The 12,550-nt window shown below is 47.6% G+C and overlaps 1 protein-coding gene across 3 annotated transcripts in view; it reads left to right on the top strand.

The window, feature by feature from the left end:
- Positions 1-12,550, top strand: part of LOC140393660 (acidic mammalian chitinase-like) — a 309,380-nt gene that overhangs the window by 252,344 nt on the left and 44,486 nt on the right. For all 3 annotated transcript variants that reach the window (XR_011935705.1, XM_072479945.1, XM_072479944.1), the window contains exons 5-8: positions 23-188; positions 4,043-4,167; positions 9,803-9,926; positions 10,066-10,248. Coding sequence is in view for 2 of the 3 variants with exons in the window: in XM_072479945.1 (XP_072336046.1) it covers positions 23-188; positions 4,043-4,167; positions 9,803-9,926; positions 10,066-10,248 (598 nt within the window). In the remaining variant the exon portion in view is untranslated. The remainder of the gene's footprint in view (positions 1-22; positions 189-4,042; positions 4,168-9,802; positions 9,927-10,065; positions 10,249-12,550) is intronic.

Here is a 12,550-nt window from a genome sequence, read left to right as displayed (position 1 = left end):
GTTTCAATCTTCCCACCCTTAGGTATGTCAACATTTCCTCCACACTGAAAAACCGAAAAGCTTTCATCAAATCTGTAGTGCACTTCCTGAAGAGACACAAGTTCGACGGTTTAGACCTGGACTGGAGGTTTCCACGCAGAGAAAACAGCCACGCCAAATATAAACAATATTTTACACTCTTGTCCAAGGTGAAAGGTCTAAGGCTATAATCTTCAATATGACATCTTGTAAAGACATTTAGAAATGATATAAATCCAATATTGCATCCCCAATATCAGTGGAGGCCACACGTTCATGAAAGTGACCGCTGGAGGAGCAGTAAAAAGGAACAAGCATATTTGGTTTCATCAGTATCACGGTATCAGCTGACAGGTTCGGAGGTTCCGGTGCCTTATTTAAATACTCGTCCAACACACCTGTACCACTCTCTCCAACTCAACTATCTTCACCAGAATGTGCAAGATTTCAGAACACATACGGGAAAGGTTAACAGCCTCAGGATGTCTGTCCCTCAGTTCAATCACCCTCCCCCCAAGTCCATGCCCCACTTTGACCTCTCTCCATCGCATCTGGAGTCTTCATCCATTCCATTCCAGTAAATGATGTGACAACCCTTTGATCCTTTTGTTTGTGAGCTTTGCGTGCGGCCTTTTCAGTGTCCAGCTTCCGTCTCCTCAGTCTTCTCTCTGTCTTCCATTGTTCATCTTCTTCATCCACCACCTTGCCTCTCTGCCTGTCATCGTGAGTCCTTCCCTTTCCCCTACTCCTTGCAGAGCCCTCTTTCCACATTGTCCCACTTGTCCTCGTCAGGCCACTGCACAAAGCACAGTACTGATCATCCAAAGCGCAGTACTGATCACCCAAAGCGCAGTACTGATCACCCAAAGCGCAGTACTGATCTGACTTGGGGACACAGGAATGTCCTTGGGTCCAGGAGCACGGTGCTGACCATGAGGACCAGCTCAGCATGGAGCTGAACGACATGAACCTGGCAGAGCGTGAACAGCGCATCAGGAGCAGTGCAACATCATGGCAGAAAGGTTGTTGCACTCACATCAAAGTGTCTTGTGAGCTGAGGACAGCCTTGTGCACGTCATTCTTCACCAATCGGGTTTTAGTCCAACGTAATTTCACATTGGTGTAACACAAGACTGAAAGGCTCACAGCATGCCAGTGGGAGCCGTTTTAATCAGAAACATACGTAGAAAATAGAAACAGGAGGAGGCCATTCGGCCCTTCGAGCCTGCTCAACCATTCATTATGGTCATGGCTGATCATCAAGTTCAATACCCTGATCCCGCCTTTGCCCCCATATCCCTTGATCCCTTTAGCCTCAAGAAATATATCTAATTCCTTTTTGAAATTACACATTTTGGCCTCAATTGTTTGCTGTGGGAGTGAATTCCACAGATTCACCACTCTCTGGGTGAAGAAATGTCTCCTCACCTCAGTCCTAAAAGGTTCACACCTTATTGTCAAACTATGACCCCTAGTTCTGGACTCCCCCACCATCGGGAACATTCTTTCTGAATCTACCCTGTCTAATCCTGTCAGAATTTTATAAATTTCAATGAAATCCCGTCTCACTCTTCTAAACTCCAATTAATATAATCCGAACCGACTTAGTCTCTCATATGACAGTCCCACCATCCCAGGAATCAGCCTGGTAAACCTTCGCTGCACTCCCTCCATAGCAAGAACATCCTTCCTCAGATAAGGACACCAGAACTGTCCACAATACTCCAGGTGTGGCCTCACCAATGCCCTATACAATTGCAGTAAACCATCTCTATTCCTATACTCAAATCCTCTCGCTATGAAGGCCAACATGCCATTTGCCTTCTTTACTGCCTGCTGTACCTGCGCGCTTACTTTCAGCAACTGATGCACGAGGACACCAGAGTCTCGCTGAGTATCCACCTCCCTCAATTTACACCCATTCAAATAATAACCTGCCTTCCTATTTTTGCTACCGAAGCGGATAATCTCATAATAATCCACATTATACTGCATCTGCCATGCATATACTCACTCACTCAGCCTGTCCAAATCCAACTAAAGCATCTCTGCATCCTCCTCACAGCTCTCCCTCCTACACAACTCTATGTTATCTGCAAATTTTGAGATAATACATTTAGTTCTCTCGTCCAAATCATTAATGTATAATGTGAACAGCTGGGGTCCTAGCACCGATCCCTGTGGTACTCCACTAGGCACTGCCTGCCGATCAAAGGAAGACCCATTTATTCCAACTTTTTGCTTCCTGTCTGTTAACCAGCTTTCTATCCATCTCAAAATACTACCCACAATCCCATACACTTTAAAGTTACATACTAATCTGCTATGTGAGAACTTGTTGAATGTCGTCTGAAAGTCTAAATAAACCACATTCTCTCTGGTCAACTCTACTAGTTACATCTTCAAAGAATTCTGGAAGATTTGTCAAGCATGATTTCCCTTTCGTAATTTCATGGTGACTTTGTCTGTTTACACCGCTGCTTTCCAAATGCTGTGCTATGAAATCCTTGATAATTGACTCCATCAACTTCCCTACTACCGACGTTAGGCTCCCTGGTCTATGGTTCCCTGTTTCTCTCGTCCTCCCTTGAGGAATAGCAGAGTTATATTAGCTTCCCTCGAATCTGCAGGAACCATTATAGAGTCCAAAGAATTTTGGAAAATGTCCACCAATGGATCTACTATATCCGGGGCCACTTCCTTAACTACTCTGGGATGAAGATTATCGGGCCCTGGAAATTTGTCCGCCTTCAATCCCATTAATTTCTCCACAACCATTTCTTTAGTCATACTAATTTCCTTAAACTCCTCACTAAAACCTGTGTTTCACAGAGCTTCCGGTACATTATTCATCTTCCTTTGTGAAGACAGGAGCAAAGTACGAATTTAGTTCCTCAGCCATTTCTTTGTTCCCTGTTATGAATTCCCCCGTTTCTGACTGGAAGGAGTTTACATTAGTTTTTATTAATCTTTTTCTCTTTACATACCTAGAGAAACTTTGACAGCCAATTGTTATGATCCCCGCTGGTTCACTTTGAAATCCCCTTCTTAATCAATCCCTTGGTCTGCCTTTGCTGAATTTTAAACTGTTCCCAATCCTCAGGTCTATTGCTTTTTCTTGCTAATTTATAATGCCTCTTCTTTGAACCTAATACTATCTGTAATTTCCCTTGTAAGCCATGGTTTGGCTACAGTTCCCTTTCTACTCTTGTGCCAAAAAGGAATAAACAGCGTTTGGAGTTCACCTATTCGCTCCTTGAATGTCTGCCATTGCCTGTCCACTGTCCTTCCTTTCAGTAATGTTTCCCAGTCTGTCTTTGCCAGTTCATGCCTCACACCATCATAGTTACCTTTATTGAGGTTCAGGACCCTGGTCTCAGAGTCAACTACCTCACTATCCACCTTGATAAAGAATTCTACCATATTATGGTCACGCATCCCCAAGGGTTCTTTCACAACTAGATTGCCAACTAATCGTTTCTCATTGCACAACACCCGGTCCTTGATAACCTGATCCCTTGTTGGTTCCTCAGAATATTGGTCCAGAAAACCATCCCGTACACATCAGAAATTCCTCCTCTGTTGCACTGTGACTAATTTGAGTCGCCCAATCTATATGCAGATTAAGGTCACCCATAATCACCGATGTTCCATTATCACACACATCTCTGATTTCCTGCTATTCCCGACATTACCCTGCAGTTTGGTGGTCCGTGTGCCGTCCCTACAAAAGATTTTGCCTCTTTGTGTTTTGATGAGCATTCATGAGATGAATGCCGATGGTGTACACACCAGCAGCCAATTAGAAATTGACTCAATATTAACCCGCCATTGGGGGAATTTCAACATGGTTTCAGACAGGCGGGTTTCTGACTTTTGGACAACTCTCTCACGCTGAGAGAACCAATTAGTCTAATAACAGTTCTTTAAGAGAGACAGAATGCCCATGAGGGTCGACTATCAACTGGAACTGTGACTACCTGAATTATGTTGATCACTATTAACATTTGCTCATTCTTTGTAGGAATTGATGAGGGCCTTTACGACAGAGGCATTGTGTTCTGGGAAGGACAGACTCCTGCTTACAGCTGCAGTGACTGCTAATATCTTTCTTGCAAATTTAAGATACGAGATATCTGAGGTTTCCCAGTGAGTACAGGAAGATTGAATTGTATAAACTTCAGAAAAAGCTCTCGGGATTCGCTGTCGGGATTATCCACTGCGTCGGCAGCGCACCCAAGCCTGGGGATTTCCCCAGGAAACCCCATTCCCTGGCTGGTGGGACAGGGACGTACGCACCTCATTTTGCATGATTTGCTGGAACTCACCTGCTAGTCTTTAAAACAGCTGCATTGGAGATCAGACAGGCCTTTGATGAAGAGTTTGTCTAAATGATGAGCCCCTGACAACGCAGCACTCCCTCAGTACTGCAGTGAGGAGTCATGTGTGGCTCTCAAACCCAACACTTTCCGACCAAGAGGAAACTCCCGTTCTTATTGGAATTGGGAAGGTTTCTGTAATCCGAGTAAGTATAGTCAACACTCAATTATCACCATTTCAATTTTGCTTCAAAGATCCTGCAAAAATGTGGCAAGAATCAGCACATCACCAGCATTTCGCCCTCTTCCATCTGCAACATTCACAATCAGCAAACTAATGGCTACAAATAGAGGTTACAAAACACAAGTCAATGAGTTTTATTCTCTATAACCTCTGAAGGTTTTGAATATTGTTCATTTTGAATGAATTCACCCAATCATGTTCCAAGCAGCCATTTTAAATCCTATTCTTCCTCACCCAATGTTCCTCACTCTGCGGGGTGGCACAGTGGTGCAGTGGTTAGCACTGCTACCTCATGGTGCCGAGGACCCGACTTCGATCCTGGCCCCGGGTCACTGTCTGTGTGGAGTCTGCACGTTCTCCCCGTGTGTGCGTGGGTTTCCTCCGGGTGCTCCGGTTTCCTCCCACAGTCCAAAGATGTGCAGGGCAGGTGGATTGGCCATGATAAATTGCCCTTCGTGTCCAAAAAGGTTAAGTGGGGTTACAGGGATAGGGTAGAGGCATGGGCTGAAGTGGGGTGCTCTTTCCAAGGGCCGGTGCAGACCTGATGGGCTGAATGGCCTCCTTCTGCCCTGTAAAATCTATGGAAATCGAGGGTTCAGTCCCGGGGCCGGTTTTAATGACACTTCCTCTTGTTCTGTTTAGCTGGCAACAAGCAGCACCAGGGGAACATTTCTGAATGAAGATTCACACAAATAAACCATTTTGTCCATGTCACAGAGCCATGTTTGTTACTTTCGTTCTGGTTCAGCTTTATTCTTTCTGCTCAACTTCCTGAACCTCACATTTATGTTATTCTCTAATTCTGAATAACGACTGTAGACTTACAGTTCACACAAAGACTTTATTCAAAGGGTTCGTTCTGCTTCCAGAACTCAACTAGATGTAAAACCGCCAAGAGGTATCACCAGTGAAACTAAGGTAAACGGCCTATGCTGAGCTATCCCTGTGTGCTGCTGCTCACTAGCTCTGTGCTTCGAAAAGAGGCGGATCCTCCCTTGGGCTCGGCCCTTTATACCCATCTCTGATGCTGCCCTCTAGTGGTGCTGTGACTGTTATATCTGTGCTGCAGTCCCTGGTGTATGTGCAGATGTATGTACAGAGGTACAGATCACTACAACATTTAGTTGGAACTGCTGGTGGGACTGGGGGGTGGGGGGTGGCATTGACCGTGGAGGATGAGGCCTCTCGACATTTCCCAATGTCTGGGAAATGATTCTCCAATCCAGTGAACACTGCCACCTGGGGGCCTCACTGAGAAATAAAGAAACTCTGCCTCGCGACCCTCGGAAACGCGAATCGCCATCGAGCGGAGAATTGGGCATCCGGCAAAAATTGAGGTTTACACCCGGGGCCAACTAAGGCACCGTGCTCCAGTCCCTCCCAGGCGGCGGAAACGAGGTTTGCGTCCCGTGCCGGATGGGAGCATGCACAACAGGCATTTCCATTTGTTTAAATGTACTTAGCGCATTAGACCCAGTGTGATCTGCGCTTCCGTGATGCTCCACTCCTCTCATCCCCATTCTCCTGCCTTCTCCCCATACCCCCTGATCCGCTTGTTAATCAAGAACCTATCTATCTCTGCCTTAAAGACACTCAGTGATTTGGCCTCCACAGCCTTCTGCAGCAAACAGTTCCACAGATTCACCATCCTCTGGCTGAAGAAATTCCTCCACATCTCTGTTTAAAGGATCTTCCCTTTAGTCTGAGATGTATCCTCTGGTTCTAGTTTTTCCTACAAGTGGAAACATCCTCTCCACGTCCACTCTACCCAGACCTCGCAGTATCAATAAGATCCCCCCTCATCCTTCTAACCTCTAACGAGTACAGACCCAGAGTCGGCAACTGTTCCTCATACGACAAGTTCTTCATTCCAGGGATCATTCTTGTGAGCCTCCTCTGGACCCTTTCCAAGTCGAGCACATCTTTCCTTCGATACGGGGCCCAAAACTCCTCACAATACTCCAAATGGGGTCTGACCAGAGCCTTATAAAGTCTCAGAAGTACATCCCTGGTCTTGTATTCTTAGCATTTACAGTGCAGAAGGAGGTCATTCGGCCCATCGAGTCTGCACCGGCTCTTGGAAAGAGCACCCTACCCAAGGCCAACACCTCCGCCCTATCCCCATAACCCAGTAACTCCACCCAACACTAAGGGCAATTTTGGACACTAAGGGCAATTTATCATGGCCAATCCACCTAACCTGCACATCTTTGGACTGTGGGAGGAAACCGGAGCACCCGGAGGAAACCCACGCAGACACGGGGAAGATGTGCAGACTCTGCACAGACAGTGACCCAAGCCGGAATCGAACCTGGGACCCTGGAGCTGTGAAGCAATTGTGCTATGCACAATGCTACTGTGCTGCCCGTATTCTAGCCCTCTTGACATGAATGCTAACATTGCATTTGCCTTCCTAACTGCCGACTGAACCTGTAAGTTAACCTTAAGATAATCGTGAACAAGGACTCCCGAGTTCCTTTGTGCTTCTGATTTCCAAAATATTTCCCCATTTAGAAAATAGTCTATGCCTAAATTCCTCTTTCCAAAGTGCATCACCTCACACTTTTCCACATTGTATTTCATCTGCCACTTCATTGCCCACTCTCCTAGCCTGTCCAAGTCCTTCTGCAGCCCCCTTGCTTCCTCAATACTACCTATCCCTCTACAGATCTTTGTATCATCTGCAAACTTAGCAACAGTGCCTTCAGTTCCTTCTTCCAGATCATGAATGTATATTGTGAAAAGTTGTGGTCCCAGCACAGACCCCTGAGGCACACCACTAGTCACCAGCTGCCATCCTGAAAAAGACCCCTTTATCCCCACTCTCTGCCTTCTGTCAGTCAGCCAATCCTCTATCCATGCCAGGATCTTACCCTGAACACCATTGTCATGAAATGAAAATGAAAATGAAAATCGCTTATTGTCCCAAGTAGGCTTCAAATGAAGTTACTGTGAAAAGCCCCTAGTCGCCACATTCCGGCGCCTGTTCATGGAGGCTGTTACGGGAATCGAACCGTGCTGCTGGCCTGCCTTGGTCTGCTTTCAAAGCCAGCGATTTAGCCCTGTGCTAACCAGATGGAGGCAGAGATCCCCAGGTGAGACAGCCTGATGCTGTGCCTCTGGAAGCGGATTACCGGGAGCTGATGGAGACGATAAGGAGCGACCGAGACATTCAGAGGGAAATGTCAGCGTCACTCCAGCAGATCCACAGCCACTTGGAAATGCCCCAGAGGCTACGGGCGCAGAAGATGGCTCTGGCAATGAGTGGCACCAAGGCTAACACTGCCAGGATAGCGACCGCAGTGGAAAGTCTGGTGCACGATGTTGGCACCATGCGTGAAGGTGACCAAGGCGTAGCGCACTTGGTGACGGCAATGGCTGAGGGTCTCAGCAGAATGTCCGACTCGCTTGGGGATGTGACCCAGTACCAGGCTAACTTTGATGAGGTTCTGTGGGACATGTCCCACTCTCAGATGGGCATGGTGGAGGCACAGCGGAGCTTGTCCCAGTCACAGGTGGGCATGGTTGAGGCCCTGCAGAAGATGGCCCAGTCACTGAGGAGCATCGCTGAGGGTGTCGACAGAATGGTGCGGACCATGCCGAGCCCGCCAGGTGGGCAGAGCCAGATGATTCATGGGCAGCCAGGGCTCGAACCACCTTGCCCCTCCATCCCAAGGTGAACCCCAGGGCCCTATGGGCACCGACCCAGAGGAGGGGGCTCTGAGTACCCACCCAGACTCGTCCCATGGAATGGCGACAGTGGCCATCCGCTCCCCTGAGTTCCACCCCTCTGATGAGGCTGCGTCTCGAAGTCACAGAACAGGGCGACACGGATGGGTATGTGCCACTGACAAGTGAGCCAGGGTGCTCCGCTCCCACAGGGGACTGCCGCCAGGTGCATCGAGGGCCACGGGCTGACGTAAGCAGCTGGCAGCCTCCAGCTCAGATATGCATCCTGGGGGAACACCTAGATGCAGTGGTAGAACTAGGAGGGCCAGGCACGTTGAGGATCACGGAGGTCACTAGGGTAGGGGGTGGGGTTGGGGGCTGGGGAGGGGTTGGGGGGGGGGCGGCACTATTGGGAATGGGGTATTGTGCAGCACATTAAACAACTTTTTGCACAACCATTATGATGCCTCTGTAACTTTCTTCTGCAATGCGGCATGACCACCAAACCCTTTGCCCATCACTCGAGGCAATCCCCTCCCAGTCGCTCGCCCAACCTTAGGCCATGGACATGTCCCCAGAGCTGCGTCCCATCCCCTGGGTGTTCGGATGTTGCCTGCTGCGTGTGTGGTGTTGCTTCCCGCAATGCTCAAGCACAGTGTCTGATTGGGAGCTGAGCAATGGCTCCCACATGCTACATGGCCCGCCCACCCATGGGAATACACTTGACATGTGTTAAGTGCTCACTTACCCACGTTTGCCAATTGCCTATTAGCGATAGGCTTCAGGCACGCAGCCAGAGTCCTCAGCAGTCGATGGGGGTTATGGGTGATCGGTAGGGCAAACGGGCAGGGACAAGGGTTGCTGCCCGAACAGAGTTGGGAGCCAGGGTTTGGCATGTGGTGCCGCAGGCAATTGCCCTCCCACTACCCTACCAGCACCGGCCCCGCCTGCTCTGCCCCACCCCCGCCAAGTACTGGAGTGGCAAGCCCAGCACACCCGGGCTCTTTGCCTGTGAGCAAAGCTGGCTACTCACCTCCTCGGCTCCCCACGGAAGCCCTTCCGCCAGGCTCACGTTTTCAAAGGGAGTACTAATCGGCGCCAGTGTGACCACTTGCTGGAGAGGCCGATGAATGACGGGAGGCCGTTGGATGTGGGGTCGCTCTCATAAATTGTATAGACATGGGGCTTTCGTGGTGATGATTGGTTTCTCGCCACGCTACGGTGCGATCCCGATTTGGCCTACGGGAGCGGGCCGGTTGCATCGCAAACTGTTTGGCGCCTGCCGCGAATCTCGTTTTTGGCCTTTCCCGCTATTCCCCGGCCTTGTTACGTTTGAGCTTGCGTGTAACGAGGCCGGAAGATCACGCCCATGATCGCCTAAACGGAGAATCCTGCCCTCCGTCTTCAAGCAATGTTCTGGCTCCAAACATCAAAGATAGGATGCAAAATTTGAACTCTGACTGGGAATCAGTAAACCATTCACAACTAGATATAATTGACTATTAGAAATAACTTCGGATTGCAATGCTTCATTTCGTGTTTCCTTAAACAGATATCTGGACTTTATCTCTGTGATGTCATTTAATCTTCGAGGTGTGTGGGATGGTTTTACTGGGCACCATAGTCCCCTGTTTGTTGGCTCAAAGGAACATCTCCCACTAATGCGCTTCAATATTGTAAGTATGTATGCTCAAAATTGATATCTATATAGCATTATTGATATTATCGCTTTAATTTGTTTCCCAACATAACGCAGAAAATGTTTTTTAGCTATGCAAAACTTCAATAAAGGTACCAAGCTCTATTATTTTGCAGAATTTCGCTTTGAAATACTGGAGGGACCAAGGTACACCAAAAGTAAAACTACTTGCTGGAATCCCAACATTTGGAATTAGCTTCACCCTTAAAACTTCCAACACAAGCCTCTTTGCTCCAATTGCTGGAAAAGGTGACCCTGGTCCAAACACCCAGAAATCTGGAATCTTGGCGTATTATGAGGTAATTATGCTGCAAATGTTATTCGGTTTCACATGATAAAGTTTCTCAAATTGATTTCAGGTGGAAGGTGATCAGGGGGAAATTGATTCACGACATTGTGGTGGAATTTCCTTGCTGGTTCTGTTAAAAACTAGAATTGCGCTTTGTTTCTGCAAAAACATGTGTATATACCGATATATATTTGTACATGTGTCCAGAATCAGATTGAAAGGGGGAAAGGAACAGGCAAGTGGTGTGAGTGTAATTTCCTGCAAACTCTCTCAGGTTTTGCTTCTCCAGAAACAAATCAGTGGAATGATTATTTTTGGTCGTTGACAGTTTCATCCCCGGGTCAGACAAGAACTCTGCAGTATCATAGAATTTACAGTCCAGAGGGAGGCCATTTGGCCCATCGAGTCTGTACCGGCTCTTGGAAAGAGCACCCACTTAACCCACTTAAACCCACGCCTCCACCCTCTCCCCGGACTACCAAATAACCTCACCTAACCTTTGGACATGAAAAGTAGTGGGAGAACAACTGCTAGATACTGACACCAAACATCATATGAAGTTGACCTGGACTTTTTATTTAACATTGCTTAATTAGTATGTGAATGGAGAATGGAAGGTACCAGAGTGAAGAACACCCAGTAGTTTGGTAAACTATTAGAAACTTTTGGACTGGATGACTTCAACCCAACTTTAAGACAAAGAGCTGAACATTTAATGAGGTACAGGGTGTCCTTACTGAAAGGGTTGGTCGTGTTGGTTGCGTTCCTGAAAATTGCCACTTCCAGTGAAACACCATTCAGTGAAGCATGGGCCAGTACTCTCCAGTCGTTGCAATTCAATTTTCCCGCCGGGCATACAGCCCCACCAGTGGGTTTCAGGGCGGTGTGTGATGGTTGCAATGGGAAATCTCTCTGACAATCAGCAGGACGATAGAATCCCACCGCCAGCGAAGGGCGGGCAGCTGAGAAACAGACGGCTGGAGGACTGGAGAATCCCTTCCAGGGTTTCCCATTGGAATCAATGCTAAAACCGGAGTTAGGTTTCTGAGGATGTTTGCCCAGAAAAATCAATGTAAAAATTGAAACACTTGTCATGTGAATGTCCCTCTAAGAAAAGTGTGCTTTGTCAAATGGCTGCAGTGATGTCATTGTGTGGGTGGAGCTGGGAGCTGTTTTTGGCTCTGTGTTTAGTTTCGCTTTCAGTTAGAGAGCTGCATTCAAACCAAGCAGATGTGTATTGATCTCTCTCTCTGCAAACTAAAGAATGTCTCCAGATCACTTGATGATTTCAAAGTAATACCTGTTTCTGTAAGGAATGCAAACCTACTGTCTTTGTTAAAAAGGTCTTTTTGACCTATGGATGTTGTTTGGAAAGTTATTAAGGGTTACCTATAGAGTACTGTATCATTTTGGGGGGGTATCAGTGTTGGTAGTTGGTAAGATGTTCATGTGGGTTTATAAAATGTTAACTGAATTCATAGAATAAACATTGTTTTTGTTTAAACATACTTTAGATCTCTGTTGCATCACACCTGTAAAGTGGACCCTTGTGCTCCCCATAACCAAAATCTAGTAAAGTTGTGGATCAGGTGAACTCCATGATACTTCGGTGTTCTCTAAACCCTGGCCCATAATAATATAGCCTTACTTTTGTAAGGGCCACAAAGAATCCAGCACAAGTTTTAAGGATACAAAGTAATAACATTTATTTACAATAACATATATATATATAACAGCAGCAGCAACTTCCCTTGCTGCACACTCCTTCCTGCTGGTTGCAAACTGGCCAGCTTTATTTATACATGGAGTTTACTAATGGTTTCTTTGCACCCCTCATTGGGGAAGCTCATACTCCTACAGGATTGTGCGATTGTCATTAGTCCCCAGCCAATGGTAAGCAGGCAGGTTATAACATCCCTCCCCCACAAAGTCCAAGGAATCCACCAAATACCCTGGCGAAGGAGGGCATCGGACTCGTTTTGCCGCAGGCCGGACACCATTTGCATGCAGCGCTGGATCAGGCCGTGTGTAACGAGACGGAGACCGGCGTTTCCGTGATGAACGGCGTAAAGGTTGTACATCCACGGCCCGTGGGCCCGAGGATTCCCCCTCTGATGCGTCCTGTGTCTCCATCTCGGAGTCAGAGTCTGCTGCCTCCGTCATGTCAGCGTCTCTATCTCCATTCGGTTCTGTAACAGCCTGCGCAGGCTTGGGGTGAGGCACCAGAGGAAGATTGTGAGGACTACTTTCCATTTCACTGGCCTCTGCGGCTGTAGAAATGAGCTCCGGGGGCGGGGAATCTTTGGAGGGGA

The sequence above is a fragment of the Scyliorhinus torazame genome, chromosome 17 (assembly GCF_047496885.1).
Source record: "Scyliorhinus torazame isolate Kashiwa2021f chromosome 17, sScyTor2.1, whole genome shotgun sequence".
In the NCBI taxonomy this organism is placed as follows: Eukaryota; Metazoa; Chordata; class Chondrichthyes; order Carcharhiniformes; family Scyliorhinidae; genus Scyliorhinus; species Scyliorhinus torazame.
The sequence above is the reverse complement of the archived record's forward strand: the minus strand, read 5'-3'. Positions and strand labels throughout refer to the sequence as shown.